This window comes from Eublepharis macularius, chromosome 4 (assembly GCF_028583425.1).
Source record: "Eublepharis macularius isolate TG4126 chromosome 4, MPM_Emac_v1.0, whole genome shotgun sequence".
NCBI classification, from domain to species: domain Eukaryota; kingdom Metazoa; phylum Chordata; class Lepidosauria; order Squamata; family Eublepharidae; genus Eublepharis; species Eublepharis macularius.
The window spans coordinates 136025966-136041891 of NC_072793.1; the positions used below are offsets into that span (position 1 = coordinate 136025966).

Consider the following 15926-nt stretch of genomic DNA (forward strand, 5'->3'; position numbering starts at 1 on the left):
CGAAAACTCTTTTGATTTAATTTCAAGCTGTTGGTTCTGGTCCGACCTTCTGGGGCAGCGGAAAACAACTTCGCTCCATCCTCTATATGACAGTCCTTCAAGTACTTGAAGATGGCCATCATATCACCTCTCAGTTGTCTCCTCTCGAGGCTAAACATTCCATGCTCCTTCAACCTTTCTCATAGGACTTGTTCTCTAGATCTCTCACTATCTGCAAACCTGGGACATTTTCCAGGTGTGTGGAAAGATCTGTCATGTCTGTTTATGTCTCTAGTCTTTAGACTTATTAGGACCAGGACCAGAGACAATCACTACATGACTTGATACCACATGAATTGCATTATTTAACCAGGTCTAGCTGCTTGCTACTGTTCAACAGCACCCCCTAAAGCCACTGTAGTGTAGTGGTTAGAGTTTCAGAGAAGTATGTAGGAGACCCAGGTTTGGATCACCACCCTGCCGTGGAAGCTCACTGGGTGACTCTGCTCCAGTCACAACTCTCAGCCTAACATAGTTCTCTGAGTTGTGAGGATAATATGGAGGCGAGGATCATGTTGCAATCTCCTTTGGCAGTATATAAATTAAGTAAATTAGTAAATATAGATGAAAATGGGGGACAGGTAAAAGGTAAGTTGTTTAATGGGTCTGAAGGAGAGACAGATGTAGGGAAAGGTGAGCATATGGGGGCTCCCAGGAGGAGGGAAAGAAGAAATAGTGTGAGGAAGGGGATACAGGGAAAAGTGAAGCATTCCCCACAAGACTTTGCAGGTTCCCCACTATGCAACTGGACCACAGGGGAACAGGGGACCATAGGGGAGGTAAAGGATTATAGGATTTGTACACCTGCTTTTTTTTCTTTTTCAAACATTCCTGGAGGACTGTCTCCTCCCATACAATCCAGCTCACTAGTTAAGATCTGCCTCTCAAGGCCTGTTCCCTCTGCCTCCCTCCCACCACCTTCAGAGGTAAGGCAGGTACTGGCAACTAGAGACAGGGCATTTTCTGTGGTTGCACCTCACATTTGTAATGCCCTCCCCTTTGAGACTCATTTGGCACCTATTTTACTTTCATTTAGGCAACAGGATAATACACATCTTTTTACCAAGGTTTTTAATCAGGGATTTACTAGTTTATGGGATAGTTTTGATGCCTAATATCTAAAAACAACACAATAAAAACACAAGTCTAATTGCTTGCATTTTAATGACTTTTGTTTTAATATTGTGTTTTTTAATTGCAAGCTGCCTCGGACAGAACTCTGCAAAGGTGGCATAGAGGTATTCTAAATAAATAAATATTCTTTACCAATAGAAAAAATAACAGTGAAAACAACACAACAGATATTAATTCCACTGCATTCTTTCTGGCAAAGTCTTGTTAGTCTTTTAGCTAAGGAAAGGTGTGTGTTATTTTGGTGATGAATTGTTATTGCATTATCAGATAACCACAGGCATCACAGTAACTCAAGCATCCTGCTAACACGCTGAGACTTGACATCATTCCCAGTAGGTGTATTCCTGATGTATGTCGGTAAGCCATAGCTCCAGCTAATCAGCATTTTTACTATGGGAAAGTAATATCCTTTTCAGAGCTGAGGCTTATGGAGGTAGCCACTCCACAAATTATGTCAATAAAGCAGTGGTGGAACAAGAGTAAACAAAGACTGCGGGTAACAATACATCTTCCTAAATACATATCAGGGGGGAATGTCTTTGAAAGGGATTTTGAAAACAGATCTGTATTTGTGTCACAACTTTGCAGTAGTCCCTATTGTGAGATAAGAACCTCTCAATATTTGTATTATGTTTTGATGTTCACTGTGTTCTCAAGGATTAAGGTTTGGATTTCCATTTCATTCAGATGGAAGCATCCTAGATAGCAGAGGATGCACTGTATGTTAATAAGTTTTCCTTCGTCTAATGACATTTTCCCATTTACTTAGGTATACATTTCCCTAATTAATAAAAACAGGTAATAGGTAGGAACATCTCAGTTTCTCTTGAGTTTATAGTTAGTAAGTAAAAACATGAAATATGCCAGCTCCAAGACTTCCTTTGCTAGTGGCTTGATGAAATCTGTAAGTGACAATCATCTTCTGAGCATTATGGCTGGACATGTGGATAATGCCAGAAGAATAAGGGGGGTACCTCATGTCATAACAAAAAGTGACAGGTGCCCCGCCCCTTTCTGGGAGGAAGTCCCGCCTCTATAACCCGGAAGTCCCGCCTCTATACCCCGGAAGTCCCACCTCTAGACCCGGAAGTGCCACCTCTAGACCCCGGAAGTCCCGCCTCTAGACCCGGAAGTACCACCTCTAGACCCCGGAAGCAGTACCCCACCTGACAGGAAGGGCCTAGCAGGGTCCCGCCTGCCCCTGTGGACCAATAGGAAAGAGTTTTGAGTTTATGGGGTGCTAGGGTGGAAAATTGGGGGGCAGACCAGCCCCCTGCTCCCTAGAAGAGCCTAGCTGGTTCATGTGACCCCTCATTTCGCTCCCCCGAACCCCCAGAAATGGTTTTTGACGGCCCTAGCCCCCTGTCTCTGTATAGGTCCCCTGAGGGGCTCATGTGACACTGCTATGCACGCGTCATGACTGGCCCTACCTCCTGGATGTTGTTTAAATGCGCCAATGAGCGGTGAGATGGCAGGGGAGCCTGGTCTTTAAATGGAAGAGCAGCAGGACGATCACAGCTTCTTCTGCGGCTGTTCTTGCTGGTGCAAGATGGAGAACACCCCTACAAACACGCTTGAAATGGCTGAACCAGTGCCCAAGGTGAAGCGTAAAGCCCTCAAAAGAATGTATGTCAAGATGTCCCGCAAAGGAGATGGCAGCATGTCGGTTGTGAAGCGTCTGTTTGGTTCACCGCCAAGGACTGTAGAAAATGACCATGCTGAACCTAATATGAACAAAAGAGGCAGCCCTGAGGGCAGCCTTTCAACAACCCAGCAGGCTACAACTATAATAGAGGTACGTATGCTCTAATTTTACAAGGCTCACCCAAATATATGTTTGCAGACTGTAAAAGCATGATCTAAACACTCTGTTGTAAATTCTTCTAGGAATGCTGCCATTCAGATACCCCTGGCCTGATATGGCCCCTGCACGACAGTGTGGATAGATATTTTGAACTGGGCATCCTTCAAGAGGATTATGTCAACCCTAAAAATAGAAGATCTGCAATGAATGAAGTAGTCAAAGCTGTTTCATATTCCATTTTGAACCATTGTTTCAGCGAGATAATGTTTTTTAAATGTACAGGATGTGTTGAAGATATCCCCGCGCAGCTGGGCCACGATTGCCTGACATGGGAAGAGGATTTCTATAACCAGAACTTGAAATATGTATCTACTAAACTCTCCATGGGGCCCATGCTCTATACCATAACACTGCTAGCCACAAGTATCCATTGTTTTACAATGAATGAGGGGCATATTAAACGGCTAGGCAGGTATATAGAAGCGATTCAAAATGCTAAGAATGCACAAGATGCTCTAAATGGATTATTAAAGCAGTGCAAACAACGTTATGTAGATCTGGCTATGAAGATTATTAGAAAGAAATTCACACATCATAACTCCTTACTGAATTACTGTGGTATATGTGCACCAGTCTTAGAGATCAGGATGTAGCCTGTGCCTGATATAAAACAAAGCCATTTTCAATTTTTAAAAATGTGTTCGTGCCTTTTGTCTTACCATCACAGAAACCACCGGGTATGTCTCCAAAAAGATAAGGAGACTGTAGAATGTAGCCCGTGTTTGTATAAATAAAGTTGCTTTTCAATCAGTTTAAATGCGTTTATTCCCTTTGTCTTACCATCAGAACATTGTCTGCCTACAGATGATGAAGAATTTAAGTCTTTTCCAAAGATTCACTGTTCTGCTGAGAAGTATTATTGAAAAATGTAACAATTTGCAACATTTCCAATCCTTTTACTTTTTAATTTCTTTTTAAATTAGTGATTTTAAAGCATGGTCCTGTAATAGCACAAGAAGTTCAATTCAAAAGAATGTTCTTACAAGACACCCGCGATAAATACTAGTTATAATCACTTTAACACAGATTCCAAGGGGTTCTGGGGTGGGCAGCTGTAAAACAGTGGTAAAAATGACACTACAAAAGCATGATCTTTACAAGACACCCCCCCCCCCAATAAATACTTGTTATAATTACTTTCACACAAATTCCAAAGGGTTCTGGGGCTGGAAAGCTGGACAGCGGTGGGAAAATAACGCTTCTGTTTACTTTAAATGCCTGGTAGCATCAATTCAGAACCATACCAAAGTTGTAAAAAACATACCCATGATATATGCGATAAGATCCCAGATGCAGGGGCCCAGGGATGAAGTAGAGGTTACTCAAGAATACTTGATGAACAGTGCCCTCTCGTGTAAAAATACTGACAGAGGGCTTTTAGAAGATAGCTGTAGGCCTATGTCAGCTAGAGACTAACAAAATTTGTGGTGGGGTATAAGCTTTCGGGAGTTTATCTTCATAAAACAACAGTGTTTCCCCCCAAAATCTATGAGCCTCTATGCATTATTTAACACCGGGGATAGAATTATTTGTGTAGAATTATTCAGTTGATCCTGTTCGCATCTCCTACAAGTCCCCAAAAGGGAATGTTTCTGGCATCCTAAAAATCTGATTCTGGTACCACCAGACAGAACACGGCAACAGTCTGTTTTCAAAAGATAAGGGGAAAATGTGCTGATTCCTCCATATTATGGGGGGTGCCATAAAAGAAAAGCACCATATTTCAACCATTCTTCAAAGATTTGGGGTATGACGGGTACGGATCTGAAGGGTTTAAAAACCGCGCAGACGGCACAGCTTTTACACACGCTTTCTACCCCTGGGCGCCAAGAAGAGAGAGAAGGTAACAAGCCATCCTTGGTGAGTATCTATGGGCTAACAATTCTTAGAAGGGATTCTAATATTACGTATTTTTCCATTTTTAATAAGGACAAATTATGAGCGACCATCATCACATTCTGGATGATCTTGAAGGTGAATTTTTAAATCAGCATGCTTTTTCCAAACTGAGAAAGGGCTGAGGGGTTTTACACTGCTGCCAGAATACTGTTTCTCCACTCCTGCTTATAACTACACTTTTTAAATCTAGCACTCTCCTACAACTATTGTGTATATGAGCTCTGTTAATGAAACTGATATAATTCACACCTCTGTCTCTATGTTTCGAAGGGGGGCATTAACCGCTCATTCTTTATCCAACTGTTTATCAAATAGGGGTCTGATAACAACCTGTGCTCTACTTTGAATGCTGCACACTGCTCTTTTCTAACACAGCCTTTCATTGTAAAAGTTATTGCAAAATTTGTGTGTGTTCTAGGATTCATTTTTTGAGGGAAGTGGCTGTGATTATATAAATTCGCCCCATAGCTGCTAACTGTACTTTTAATCTGAATTTAAGATGCTATGCTCTTTTGTTAATGAAACTGATATGATTCAGGGGGGTGGTGGGGTTCTTTTCAGAATACTGCTCATGCTTTCTCACACCTACTAACTTTAAAGCGGGCTGTTCTCTCAGTCAAGTAATATGCATGTATATTTATGCTAAATTAGCATTGCCAAGCTCATTGTTAATGATGCTGGTAGAATAGAAAAATGCATGTGATGAATTTTTGTTAACTGATGAATGTATCATATGATGTATTTTGTTTTTTATTTGACAGGTGCTGAATCAATAAAAATAAAAAAGTCTCAGCTGTATTGTACAAACAAACACACAATGTGCACTAATGCTCACCTTATCTTGTGTATCACTTTCATTATAGCAGCAACTTTTAAATTTTCTCACCTACACATGACATAATGCTGGTATTAGGGTGTGTGGGGGTGTGTGGGGTGCTCAGGGGCCTTACTACTGTACGGGTGTGTATATACTCACACTATGAACCCATTCCTGCCAGAGAAAGTCAATGTGCCGCATGTAAGCATTCTCCACCAGCCATGATGGGTATTTTACCCCCCCCCCCCCGCATACGCACCTTGTACCTATTCCTACACATCTGTATCATCTGTTTCTCACCCTCTATCGTTTCTACACAGAAATATTTCTTGATGATTTGAATATGCCCCTGGAAACTGCTCCTCCCAAGAGCGCTCAACAAGCCAGCACCCACCGCACTACAGATGTGCAAGCAGAGGTCCACGCCTATGGCCCAACTTTCTTCAGTGAAGAGATAGGTAAATCCCACCGCTCACTAATATATACTATAAAGCTGTATCAACACAGCTAGATTAACCCCGTCCCGCTCTCTTACAGAAATTATTTCAGAGGGAAGCACCATGCCAGTAGCAGCGACAGAGACTCCTACAGCAGCCCCTAGTAAGTCTCAGCTTAACAGGGGTCTGAGAGTTATGCTAGATAGCCACGGGGGAGGCAATAATGTGTTTTTGTTTTCTAGATACATCAGCTGCTGTGCCCCCGGGTGGCCAAAGACGCAGGAGTACAGCTCACAGCCTGAGACGACAGCCAGAGTCGAGTGCTAAAGGAGTACCACCTGCTAAGAAGAAGAAGCCCGACCCTCCACAAAATATTGAGGAGCGTTACAAAAAGCTTTTTGAATACAGCCAGAGACTTTGTGACGGCCTCAAGAGGCTAAAGGAGAAAAAGCTGATTCTGGAGAAAGCACAGCAGTCCGTGGCTGAAGAAGAAATACAGCTCGGCAAGCTATGTGGCAAATATACACCTGATATTAAAAACGGTAACAACTATTCTGCCTGTAATGACAATTCATTACAAGGGGGTCGCGGGGGACCACAGGCCCTTTCCCCCCACCCCAGGGGAGATGAGGATGCCAGAGGTGCTGCTCCACCCTCTCCACACCATATGCAGGAACAAGAAAGTGTGTGGGATGCCGGGGGGCTATCTTCTACCCTACAGTGCTCACAACCCCTGTCACAGGAAGTTGCAGCATCTCCTCTAGAGACACCCCCAACTGAGAGGGATAATCCACCTCTAGAGGAAGATGACAACTCACCGGATGCGGGGGTTCATGTGGAGCGTGTCAGATCCTGGGAGAGGCCTTTTGAAAGATACAGGTCACTAATGATTAGTGAAGAATTTCGTTTTGTTAATTTAGACAGGGTGAACTCATTCCCCCAGGCTATTGCAGCACTATTCAGAGGCATTCAAGAGGTTCTGGATGAACTGAACGGGCGAATAGAAGATGGGGACTATGTTCAGTTGCGCTTAGAGGGTGGTGGGTTAGAAAATGCTCTGTATTCATTTAAGAAGAAAAAGAATGAACTAAGTGCAGGGGAGTTCCTTGAATATATTAGTGCCTTGCTCCAGAGCAACAGGGAGATTCTGGGTAACAGCACATTACGCCTAGTAGCTACCATTGTAAAAGCTCCACGGGGGGGTGGGCGCCGCTCAATCAAGTCTATCCCTTATAGCTCTATTATTGAAAAAAAGAGGCAATTTCTGGTGGACTTCAACAGTGAGCACCACAACCTCTGCTTTGCAGGTGGTCTCTTGTCTGTTATGGCAAAAGGGCAGCCCACAGACGCAGAATTGTTAAATGCTGCCAGAAAATTGCACAGAGATCTAGGGTGGTCGGATCAGAAAAGGGTGGGGCTCAATGATATAGCATGTATTGAAAACCATTTAAAAGTCAACATTCATGTGGTTACATGTTCTGATAAGGGGTGGGGGATCTTTAAAACACAGGAACCGCGGTATCCAAATACGTTCTTCGTCCTGTTACATGCGGATCATTATTACGGTGTGCGGAATGCTAAAGCATTGATGGGTGCACGAAATTACTGTGGACACTGTCATACCCTATATTGTCATAAACACAATTGTTCTAGGTACTGTAGAATGTGCACAAACATAGACTGCAAGAATGAGGTGGGGGTTGCAAAGAAATGTCCACACTGTTGCATGTACTGCAGTTCAGAAGCATGCTTTCAAAGACATTGCGCGTTGGCAAGAATAAATGAGGTGGAGTGCCCAGCTAGGGAGTGGTGTAAGAAATGCAAGTCTTATATTGATGTGAAGCATAAGTTCAAAGAGTGTCACGGGAGGGCCTGTAAAGTCTGTAAAGCGAACCTTGCGGAAAATGAGGATTACCACCTATGTTACATAGAACCTCTTAAAGAGCCTGCATGCTCGACGCACTACATTTTTTATGATTTTGAATGCATGCAAGAAACAGGGGAACATATTCCTAACCATGTCCACGCTCGAGCTTTTAAAGAGGACCCCAAATGGGCAGCATCTGGTCAGTCTTGGGAGTTTAAAGGTGAAACATGCGTTTATCAATTTGTTAAAACATTCACCACAGATAGTACATTCAAACACTGCACGTTCATAGCTCATAATGCCAAAGGCTATGACTCCTACTTTATCGTTAAGCAGCTCATCATGGAGAAGCTTGATCCCCAGCTGGTAGCCATGGGGGGAAAGCTGATGTGTGTAACAATAACTAGTCTTGACATAAAATTCATAGATTCTTTGAACCACCTGCCTATGGCACTCTCTAAACTTCCCAAAGCCCTGGGGTTCAAGGGATGCAAGGGTCATTTCCCACATTTTTTTAACACTGTTGAAAATCAAGCCTATGTAGGACCATTACCCGATGTAAAATACTATGGTGTGGATCACATGATGCCCAAGGACAAGGCCGATTTTTTGAAATGGTATGAGGAAAACAGAACAGCAACGTTTGATTTTCAAAAAGAGTTAGCATTTTATTGTCAGCAAGATGTTGAAATTTTGGAGCGGGCCTGCACCATGTATAGATCTGAAATTATGAGTATGACTCAAAAGGGGGCCCAGTCTATAGATCCCTTTCAGTACCTCACTCTTGCAGGGGTATGTCTTGCAATGTACAGGTTTAACTTCCTGGCCCCCGGTACCATCGCTATTCCACCCCCAGATGACTATCACCGCATAGTGAAGAGATTTTCAACTGCATCGGTCCAATGGCTCATGTACACCGAATACAGTGAAAATATCCAAATACGTCACGCGTTAAAGGGTGGCGAAGTTCAGGTAGGCTCTTACCATCTAGATGGCTATGCGGTCATAGATAATAAGAAAACTGCCTTTGAATTTCATGGCTGCTTTTGGCACGGGTGTGTGCAGTGCTATAATCCATCAGAGATTAACAGGATGACAGGCACAACGTTTGAATCTCTTTACAATGCAACCTGCCGCAGGTCTGATGATCTTAAAAGGCGTCAGTTTGAAGTCAGAAGTATTTGGGAACATGAGTGGAACCATTTAAAGAACACTGATGAGTCTGTCAGAGAATTTCTTAAAGCCATGCAGTTTCCAGAGCCGCTAGTTCCCAGAGACGCCCTGTTTGGTGGCCGTACTAATGCAATCATCCTCTATTACAAGCCGGCACCTGGGGAACAGATACACTATTACGATTTTACCAGCTTGTACCCATTTGTTAATGCAACAAAATTGTACCCTGTTGGGCATCCGCAGATCATTCAGGACAATTTCAGACCTCTCACAGATTATTTTGGATTTGCTAAGGTTAGAGTTTATCCCCCAAGGGGCCTCTTCTTCCCAGTGTTACCTTCTAAGGGGGGTGGGAAACTCCTTTTTACATTGTGCCGCACGTGTGCTGATATAAAGCAGCAGGAACCGTGTACCCATAGTGATGAGGAGAGAGCCCTTGAGGGAACGTGGTGTACTGTGGAACTGGAGGTAGCTCTGGTAAAGGGTTATCGGATAGTCAAAATCTTTGAAGTCTGGCATTTTGCAGAAAAATCTGACAGGTTGTTTTCAGAATACATAAAAAAGCACCTCCGTCAGAAACAGGAATCATCGGGCTATCCCGAGTGGTGTGTGACAGATGAGGACAGAGAGAAGTATATTGCTGATTTTTATAAAAAGGAGGGGGTCCTTTTGCGCTCTGATCACATAGGGATGAACCCCGCCAAGCGTCAGATTGCCAAACTGTTTCTTAATTCTCTGTGGGGTAAATTTGCTCAGAGAACAAACTTGGCAAATACTGAAATTGTGAGAGATCCTGACCGTTTCTTCCAGCTGGTATTTTCAGACAATCACGATGTGTCATCATGCAGCTTTATAAGTGAGGAAGCTGCGTGTGTATCATGGAAATACTCTAAAGGCAGGCTGACTACATCTACAAACACCAATGTCTACATAGCCTGTTTCACAACTGCATATGCGCGCTTAGAACTCTACAATTTGCTAGACAAACTGCAGGAGCGCTGCTTGTACCACGACACAGACTCTGTTATATTTGTGACCAGGAATGGGGAGTGGAGCCCCCCCTTGGGGGATTATCTCGGGGAACTCACGAGTGAGGTGCCCCCAGAGCAGCATATAACAGAGTTTGTTTCAGCAGGCCCTAAGACCTACGGGTACAAGCTGTCAGGGGGAGAGGCGGTGCTGAAGGTAAAGGGAATAACTCTGAATGCCGCCAATGGTGAAAAGATTAATTTTGACAGTTTGAAAGATTTGGTTTTTGGCCACGTCTCAGACCCTGAGCCCCGTGAAATAGTGGTGCAGCAGCAGGGGATTGTCAGAGACAAAAAACGTTTTGTCATTGAAACAAAAGCTCTTAAGAAAACTCAGAAGGTTGTTTATGACAAACGTGTGATTGTTGACGGCTTTAAGACGCTACCTTACGGTTACTGATATGGATACAAGGTGGCTGCACCCTTTCTCAGCCATCCTTGCCGGTCCCAGCAACTGCGGAAAAAGTTATTTTATAAAAAATCTGCTTTTGAATGCAAAATCTACACTCTCTGTCATGCCGGAAAATATTGTGTGGTTTTATGCCTGCTGGCAACCCTTGTATGAAGAATTGCGGTGCCGGTTCCCCTTTATAAAGTTTGTAGAGGGCTTGCCCTCAAGCCTGAATGATGATGAACTGCTGCCTCCTAATAAAATAAACACAGTCATTGTGGATGATCTGATGGCCTCAGCGTGTGGTAGCGCCGAAATTGAGAATGCGTTTACTAAGTATGTACACCATAGAAATCTGAGTATCATTTACATAGTTCAAAATTTATTCTGCCAGGGTAAGAGTAGCCGCACCATCAACCTGAATGCGAAATACATTGTGTTATTTAAAAACCCCCGAGATAAATTACAAATAGCAACTCTAGCGCGCCAGATGTACCCCGGTAAATCATCCTTCTTTATGGAAGCTTATGAGGATGCCACACGAAAGCCCTTTGGGTACCTGGTGGTGGATTTAAATGCAGCCACTCCTGATCCCTACAGGTTGCGCACTGGCATGTTCCCCCCTGACCTGCCTGCATCCTATGTTATTAAAAAGACAGCGGGTGGGTTCAAAAGGCGCTAACTTTCAGCTGCTGTGACATTTTAAGGAGAGGTGGCTGACCATTGCAGAAGCATGTCAGAGTGCTTAAAAAGAAACGGGGCGCTACTGAAACTCGTCTCCAAATCTTCCCCTCGCCTAAGGAAAGCTATTCTGAGTGCAGCCCCAAATGATCTAATCAAGGCTATTGGAGAAATAGCTCTAAACACCCTAAAAGGCATCATCCCCCTATCACCGCGTCAGAAGAACGTCCTGCGAAAAAAACGAGGCATCATTAAATCCCTGAGCAGCGGTAAAACTCCTCTTACAAAGAAGAAGCGGCTTGTGAGGCAGCAGGGAGGCTTTATCGGATCCCTGCTAGGTTTTGCTCTGCCCCTGATTACCAGCTTTTTAACCCCTTCCTGATGGAGCATGCTGAGAAGATGTACCTGGTCCCGAGCCATCAAATAGATCGGCTAGCTATCCAGAGGCCCCCTGAGGGTGAAAGCATCAGGCACACAGCTGTACACTCTCTAGATAGGGAGATGAAGACCGTTCTAGAGAGAGGGGACCTGTCTGAATATGAGAAAGCCAAACTGTACGGGTCTCTCCTCCAGAAATATTTAACCCATGTCAGAATGGGAGAAGAAGAGAAAACTAAGCTGAATCTGTATCTCCCACAACCAGGGTTAGCAGCAGGCAGCGATGAAAAAAAGGCCGCGGTTTTTGAAGAGGTACTAGACAATATGCCCCTCCGATACAGGAACAATGCTCGTGTGCTGCTGAAGAAGATGGGTCAAAACAGTGAAATAGCCTCGTGGGATGAGAGGGGAACTTTTCTTTACAGGGGAGTGCCTGTAGCCGGTAGCCACTTACTCGACCTCATCAAGGCTATTACTCACGCGCGTCCTCCCTCTTCTGCACCCCCACCTAAAGGCTTTGATGTGTTTATGACAGCTTTGGCTGAACTCAACACCCCTGCTTCCGTCGCGGGCACCCCTGCTACTAGAAAAATACTAGAGGGCCTGAAAAGCCCCCAGCCTTCGGTTTTAATCCGCCCCCCTGCTTCTTCTTCTAAAAAGAAAAAAAGGAAAAAACAAGAGGTACCGGCACAGTGGTTGACCGAAGAATAAAATATTTTTGAAATGTAAACCTTTGTCTGAGTATTTTTAGACAAAAGACACGGTTAAATTTTTTCAGAGGGTTTTATTAGGGGTACAAGAAACACAGGTTTGAATTCGCGTGTACATGTTTTGTAAAGTCTTTGAATTCTCTCTGTTTTTCACAAAACTCATGACCATCCTGTCATTCTGCTCGGGATTGGGGGAATACATCTTCACAACCGTGTCAAAGGGGGCTCCTCTGCAGCGCTGATGTAGAAAAAACAGACAGTGGTGACCGCAGGTGTTAGATGTGGGTCCTTGGAGCCTGTTCTGCTGAAAATGGACCTCCTCAGAATTTTTGTTTAAAAATTTCATGATGGCTTTGGGGAAGAGGCGGCTGCTCGGTGAGTTCCCATAAGAGTCAAAAAACTCTGCTGTGACATGGTCTGGTAGGTATATTGCTAGCCAGTGTTCCCCGGGGAGGTAGTGAGGATGGGTGTTCACCACTAGAGATGCCGGCCTCCGAACCACTCTTTTAACAGGAAGTTGATCGCTGGGGAAGACATCTAAGAAGGTTTTTCGGGTGCGCGGGTTGTCAAGTAAGGCCTGGGATAACTGGATTGTGTCCATCTTACATGTAATCAAAAAGCACGTTACGGTTGTGGTTGATCTCTATGACATTATCAAACACCCCATACACAATCAAATTAACGGTTCGTGGTAGGGCCGCAGCAAAACGTATTTCTGCTCTCAGGTTCCCGGTTTTAATCAGGGAGTAATGGCCGGTGCAGTCCTGATCAGGAGAGAGGTCAAAAGCAAACAGGGTGTACCCGTGCCTATACTCTTCACGATCTACCAGGAGGGGCCTGTCCTGAAGGTGCTTCCCCGCTGTTTGCACGAGGCTCATGTATTCTCTCACGTTGTTTCCGGCTTCAAAGTCGGGCTGGAAGGGCTTGGAGGGGACCTGCTCCCCGTCCACGTACAGGGCTACAAAGTTAATGTTGTAATGTTGGAAATGAAAAGGGTTTTTGGTGAAGGCGCCACTGAAAGCGTCATTGTCCACGAGCCCAATGACCACCATTTTGGGGAGCTGTCCCAAAAACAGGTTGTCTTGGTTGCTCACGCGGGCACCGGTAGGGATGCTGAACACCTTCATGTCGACACGGTCCACAGGGTATTTTGCTGTGGATGTCAGCAGAGCTTCAGCGTGGGCCAGCCGTACGCCTGGGGCTACTTTCACTTTCTTCACAAAGAGCGCAGCAGAATCCATGTGGAGCTTATAGCGCACAGCAGCCCCCTCGCCACTCATCAGGCAGAAAGAGTCTTTGTTACGAGCTAGTTTGATTTTGACATCCACGCCATTTAAGAGCAGCTTTTCTTGAAAAAATATATCGGCGTGGAGATGGCCTAAAAGGTCTACTGTTTTGCTTTCGGCTGCCAGCAACGCCCTTTTGGCAAATCCTTTGTTACCTTGGTTCAGCAGGGTGCTGTCCATCAGACTCGCTGTATCCTTATAAAATCCGCCTGAAGAAAATTGGGTAGATAGGGTTTCAAAGCTGTAGTTGAGCACTGTTTCAATGAGAGCCCTGTAGGGATAGCAGTTGTTACTCTGGCTGATGAGCCGGTCGCCTAGGGTAACATCCAGCTGACTGAAAATGGAAGCAATTGGGTAGTTCACCAGTGCCACTCTAGCATTCTGTGCGATGTCGGTACCATCTTCTTGAGTAATTTTACATTTCACATACAAGAGAGTATTGTTTAAATCGAGGTAATCTTCACCATTCCCGGCTATGAAAAACTCTAGAGGTGCTGACCCCATGAGGGCCGAGAGGGGCGGAACCTCGATATATACGCTTTTCTCAATGCTGGTCTGGGTAGGGGCTATCTGGAACAGGTCGAGCTCGGACTTTACACACTCTTCCGACCCGCAGTGGATGAAAGCCATAGCCGTTTATAGTACGTCTTTGAGCCTCCTGTGAGACTCCTTCTTCTTCTTGTTCTTTACTCTCCCCTTCTTCACATTTGTCTGTTTCTTAGCTCCCCCGCGCCTTCTTTTAATGGGTCCTGGGGGGCCTCTGCGTGTGCTGGATGCTTTTCTTTTCAGCCCTCCCCTTCTTTTAAGATATAGAAAGCCCGACCCCTCCTGGGGGGCCAGTTTATTCATAACGCCGTGAGTCACGCGGCTCACAACATCTTGAGCGATATTACGCGCAGCGGTTTTCAGGTGTGGCTTGACAATATCCACCCCTTTTCTAAAAAGTGGCACTGCCATTCGAAAAAGGCGCCGGAAAATCCCCCCCACCCCCGCTCCATACATAACGGGTGCCCCGTGGAACCCGGGGAGGCCATAACCCGCCTGAGATTGGTAATATCTCCTAAGCATCGCGGGGTCTCCATAGTCTTTCACGATCACCATTTCTTCCGTGGGCGTATGTGCAACCTCACAATCACCTTGCCGTAGCGGAATGGCACGGCCCGATTCTGATCCGTCTTTATTTCTATGCGGATGGTTTCAATGTGGTGCTTATTGATTGGAATATAGTGAGGCTCGTCATATGTGACCGTGATAAAGTCATGGTGCTTCCCCTGTACAGGAACACACCGTAGAAGGGGCACCGCTGTGTCCCCCACTAACTGATGTTCTATGATATCAGTGTACAGGTACAGGGTATTAATCCCTCCTGTAATATCTCCGCAATTGTAAATTCTTTTGATCGGAACATTAGGGGGTGCCCCCATCACATGGGCTAATTCTTCACTCATTGTGACGGTGTAAATATCAAGCCCGTTAAATCTGAGCATTGCACACGTTGGATCAAAATAGAATTGTAGATCAGGGGGCGTCCCAGCCTGTCTTCTGACGGCTGTATTCATAAAATCTGATATGCTGCGCAGGTCATAATAATAGCCTGAACGCACATGATACTCATTGCTATTGGCACCTTCAGAAATCCTGAATGATGCATTCTGGCTAAATGTGTACCAATTGCGAGGATACTGAATTTCAACCAGCCCCACTTCCCATTCTCCCCGCAAATCAAGTGGCTTAAACAGCCGCACTGTGAAAGAGGCGCTGGTATTTTCGGGAAATAAGTCCATAGACGCATTGCTAGGGAGTGTAATGTAAAAACCGTCATCCCCCATAGTGGCCTGCTATGTCGTCAGCCTGCACCCAACTGTTAAATTTAGGTGGCCAGCCTAACCACTTCACTAAAAGATACTTCTTTTTCTTCTTAGTTCGTGTAGCAATAATTTTCTCAACCCTGTATGTCCTGTCCTCTCGAGCATTAATCTTCTGCAATTCCTCAGGGTAGAATCTCCCTACTAATAGTTCACCATCAAAGTCTTTTAGGTGAAATAAGGGCCGCTCGCCTCTCCTTGTGATATCTTCTATTATGAAAATTTCATCGGTGAATGTCTGCTCATAACCCTTCTCAAAAGTGCCTTTAGTTTTCGATACTCTCACGTGATCTCCTTTTCTTAACGTGGTATCTGTTTCTTTTCTTTGAAAGGAGGGATCATAAACGCGCCTCCATA

General features: G+C 44.7%; 1 protein-coding gene across 1 annotated transcript; it reads right to left on the reverse strand.

The window, feature by feature from the left end:
- Positions 1–13020: 13020 nt before the first annotated feature.
- LOC129327652 (uncharacterized protein F54H12.2-like) lies at positions 13021–14334 on the reverse strand. The gene has a single exon (XM_054976403.1). It carries the CDS (start codon positions 14332–14334, stop codon positions 13021–13023), a length of 1314 nt encoding a protein of 437 aa, XP_054832378.1.
- Between the last annotated feature and the right edge of the window lie 1592 nt (positions 14335–15926).